The 4,277-nt window shown below is 46.2% G+C and overlaps 1 protein-coding gene across 1 annotated transcript; it reads right to left on the bottom strand.

Annotated features, from left to right (window-relative positions):
• Window positions 1-1,572: 1,572 nt before the first annotated feature.
• On the bottom strand, window positions 1,573-3,926 carry Pmar_PMAR008494 (nexus protein 1, putative; the record flags this gene model as incomplete). Its single annotated transcript, XM_002768688.1, has 14 exons — window positions 1,573-1,645; window positions 1,942-1,989; window positions 2,043-2,118; window positions 2,386-2,489; window positions 2,533-2,642; window positions 2,686-2,774; window positions 2,937-3,030; window positions 3,079-3,141; window positions 3,188-3,260; window positions 3,307-3,356; window positions 3,460-3,573; window positions 3,623-3,683; window positions 3,731-3,809; window positions 3,854-3,926. 14 exons carry the CDS (start codon window positions 3,924-3,926, stop codon window positions 1,573-1,575), a joined length of 1,107 nt encoding a protein of 368 aa, XP_002768734.1.
• Between the last annotated feature and the right edge of the window lie 351 nt (window positions 3,927-4,277).

A 4,277-nucleotide genomic window follows, 5' to 3' on the forward strand; every position in this document is an offset into this window, starting at 1 on the left:
AGCTACACTCCGTCGGTCAAGTAAGCTGTGAGGAACGGTGAGGACTCCAGGTTAACATCCACTCAGGAGTCCTAAGTTAGGACATAACCCGGTCGGAATCAATTAGATTCACTCTAATACAGTAACAGGCCATTCCGAGTTTTTGTCCGATCATTCCGGCCCGATTTTCAAGTCGCGGTCTTCTCGAGCCGGGAGGGACTCCCGTGAAGGTAAACACTTCGAAATGTATCGTACATTTCTCACACACATCATGTAAGTGAATATACGTACGAATATACATCGAACTCGGATTGTACAGACCTTGTGAAGAACTATAATTGCTCGAGCGATACGTACTATACTTAAAATGTATAGATACATACTGCGAATAGTTATCATAATCACCTGTAGTATTCCCTCGCAGCGGAAATGCCTCGGTTCTGACACTGCAGTTGAGTTACGAATAGTAAATTAACCTTCAATTCAATGGAGCTCAAACGTGTTCCTTCTCTCCAATGGTGATCAACGATCATTGTCAATCATAAACTGAAATCCATAACGAGCAATAGTGCGGGGCGAGATCGACATGAAGATTTCGTATCAAAAACCTATGCGTGCCCGATGTCCGAAATGGTCTCGGACTCCTGTCACACACAGGTATTCCTGTAAATGTCTCCACACACAAAGCTCAGTAGTGAACAACCTTCGCTGCAGTTCATCGGAACTCAGCAAAAACATTGCTATTGTGATCGGATAAACTATATATCATCTGTTCGATCGATCTGTAGACAGTACTAGCTATACCACTGTTGTACTGCTGCGATGAAGTGTACCAGTGTACCTTCTCTTTGTACCTGCGTAGCACTGTGTGTCTTAAAGACAGTCTTTGGGCTAGCATAAGGTGGTGCAGCATTTGCCATGCGCATGCGTGCAGCCATCGATGAGTACGGTACGCGTCTAACGATACTCGTTAGACTCGCTACGTTTCTGATTCGTGGAGAGAAGAGGTGTATTGGCTCCTCTATCTACTTATAATAGCGTCATCAGTGATATTGATCATGATGATTTACCACGTATTGATGGGCGGGCGATAGAACTACGACTCCGATGGCACATTCGCCAAGATCCTACCGCTAAATCTAGATCCATCATCAGTGCATTCTGGAGAATCTGCATTCCCTTAATCCAACGATTGAATAGCAGAAAAGCAAAGTCAAACCGATTCAAGATGAATACACTGGACTCTAGAACATAACGATGTGCTTCCGCAAACCTTCATGCCGATCCAAAACATGTGATATACGAGACACGAGACCATGTCATCCACAGAATGATATTCTCAGGATCCCACACGTCCATCCCAATGGTCAATGAAACCTCTTGTTTAACCCTCCAGTGACACTTTCCCCTTTCAATTAAAAACTCACCAATCAACAGCTAATATCAATACACACTAGCGCGAGCTCATCAATCGTAAGATTACAGGAACAGCATCATCACCGTCGATAATCAGCACGCATACACGAGATTCTCAACAGAGATGCTGGTGGTGCTGCTATGTGTGATGGACTTGGGAGATACTCCTAGAACATCTTAAAGATCGGGATTCCTCCATGGTGAGCTCTCCGCGAACTCGAAATCAGTAACTTGGGTTAGCTCCCCATGCCTGAAATACACCGATTACCCCTTCTAATGGGTGCACTCCTTCCTAACTGCACTTCTACGTTTCTCGAGACCACTGAAACTCCATTTGAAAGCGTCTCTGAGCTACTCAATCTTATGTAGAGTTCTTCACTACCATCATTATCCCGGGAACCGACGCATTGCACTTATCATTGAAACTCATCCATGGGATAATGACACTCTGGACATTCACTATTTAATTCTGATGCTTATTTCCACTGCACAGAAAAGATATGATTCCTGGAGTGAGCGAGAGTCCGCTGACTCGCCGCATATTACCTCCAGATCCCCGATAACACATGGCCGCTGTCGAACTGCAAGATACCCCTGAAAGATGCAAAATCTTCATCAGCCCGAGTCTGCGAAAGAGCTCCTATTACCTTCCCTCTCTCCGACCGAAGGCAAAGTCACCTTCGTAGCTACTACCGTCTTCAGCACAAGTGAACAGACCGCGACCTGAGACGGAAAACTCATTCCCCAACTGTGGACATCCTCACACAATCATAAAGACTGAGTAAATGAGAGATAACAGAAAGCGCTTTGGATTCCCATTGCTCCTCAGTGTTGGTATCAATAGCGTTAAGTATTATGCAACATAGTGTTGTCATCAAATAGCAAAGAGACGATATGAACGCTGTCACTCAGCAACAACCTCCGATCTACTATATAGTAGTTCCACGCAGGTGCCACTCAAAATCAATATCAAACTGAGCGTACAACTACCATGTCTCTTATCGTCCTGCCATTGCCCTTCGTATTTATTGCCATTGGCGTACACAAAAACTCCATAACCACATGCTCGATCATCTACCCATTGGCCCTTGAACCTGCACCTTACAGTCCCGACACAGCGTTGAATTTAGGCCTTACTTGTCGCCATTAGAGTATATGAGCTCGCCCTCGCCGTGTTTCTTAGCATCCATCCACTCACCAACGTACTTGTCACCATAAGTGTACACTAGAGTCCCCTTGCCGTGCACCTGAGGGAAAAATACTGCGGTAACTGGCAAATGTATATAGTACCTTATCCTGCTTCCACTGACCTTCGTACCGCTCCCCATTGGTGTAAGTGAGTACACCGTAACCCTCTTTGAGATCATCAACCCAATCACCTACACGAATCACGATACGACCTTTGTTGGTATTCCCGTCGGGGAGGGCAATAGTGGCCTCAAGATGCACAGTAGTGATCACATGAACTCAAACGGTCGAGTACGACAAGATTTCCACACAAGTGGAGTGAGTAAACTCTTGCACAAACATCGCAGTATTACCTTCATAACGATTGCCATTGGGGAAAGTGTACACACCCTTGCCACACATTTTACCATCCGCCCACTCCCCCTTGTAAATGCCACCATCAGCATACTAAAATCGATCAAAAATTCCGAAGACTATGTGGTAGACTTCTATTACTTGGTAGGTGCCTTGACCATGCATTTTTCCATTTACCCAATCACCCTCGTACTTCTCGACAATCTGATGCGCCACATCTCCAGCAGACCTTGCATGTCACTTTCCTTACCTGTCCCTTAGCAGATACATACGTGACAGTACCCCTGCCATGTCTCTTATCCTCTCGCCATTCACCATCATATCTACAGCGAAGGCTTCTGACTAGTAAGCTTAGCCCAGCTGTATTACACATCTCCCTCGGCATAGCGATATACGCCGTGACCGTGCATCTTGCCATCCTGAAAGGCAATATCAACCATATGATGGGATCGAACCGGATACCAACCCAGCGAGAGGATGACACCCAAACGGCTACACCATACTAGATGTTGAAGCTATTACATGCCATTCTCCTTCATACACATCGCCATTGTTGTATTTCAGTTTGCCAGTACCATTGATACGGCCATTCTCCCAGTTCCCTTCATAGGTATTCCCAGAGGCGAAATGGCTAACCTGAGACCCCCAAAATGCCTTCCCTATCTGTTTCGTCACCTCCCCTCACCCCGTAACCCTGTATGTGGTCATCAACCCACTGGCCATCGTACACAGCACCATCACTGTACCTGACCTCAGTCTCGTATACGACGGTCAGCTCATAAAGTATTCCTACGTGAAACGTCCATGCCCTTCACGTTTGCCGTATACCCAATCACCCTCGTACTTCTCATTTCCCTGATATATTAGCGTGCCTACAGCGAAGCTAACATTGGGCGTTTTGAGACTATCGCAGTACCTTTGCCGTGGAAAAGGCCATCCTTTATCCCACCATTATACGCGTTACCACAATCCGCCATAAGCTGCTGCATTCGATGCTAACCCGGCAGATAACAATACCCTGCTTGATGAGACAACGATAGACTCGTGTGGAAACGCAGCGTTGAGTAAATGTAAGTGCGCAAGATGACATCTAAGACAAGCAGCGTGTCGGTCGCTATTATCGTCTCTTCAGCAGCATCCCCATGCGTGGATTAGAGGACTACTCGACCTCATTCAAGCTGGGCATGGGCCTTTCCATCTTGGGCCTTGCTCTTCAATGGTCGGCAGCTATCTCTACACCGCAGCACATTTTCATGGCTATTGACGTTGTATTCATTGCCCTTGCTCTTGCTCTCATTATTGTGCAAGTTGAAGGTCGCCGAGACATTCCCAATAAGCTC

This window comes from Perkinsus marinus, assembly GCF_000006405.1.
Source record: "Perkinsus marinus ATCC 50983 genomic scaffold scf_1104296967466, whole genome shotgun sequence".
In the NCBI taxonomy this organism is placed as follows: Eukaryota; Perkinsozoa; order Perkinsida; family Perkinsidae; genus Perkinsus; species Perkinsus marinus.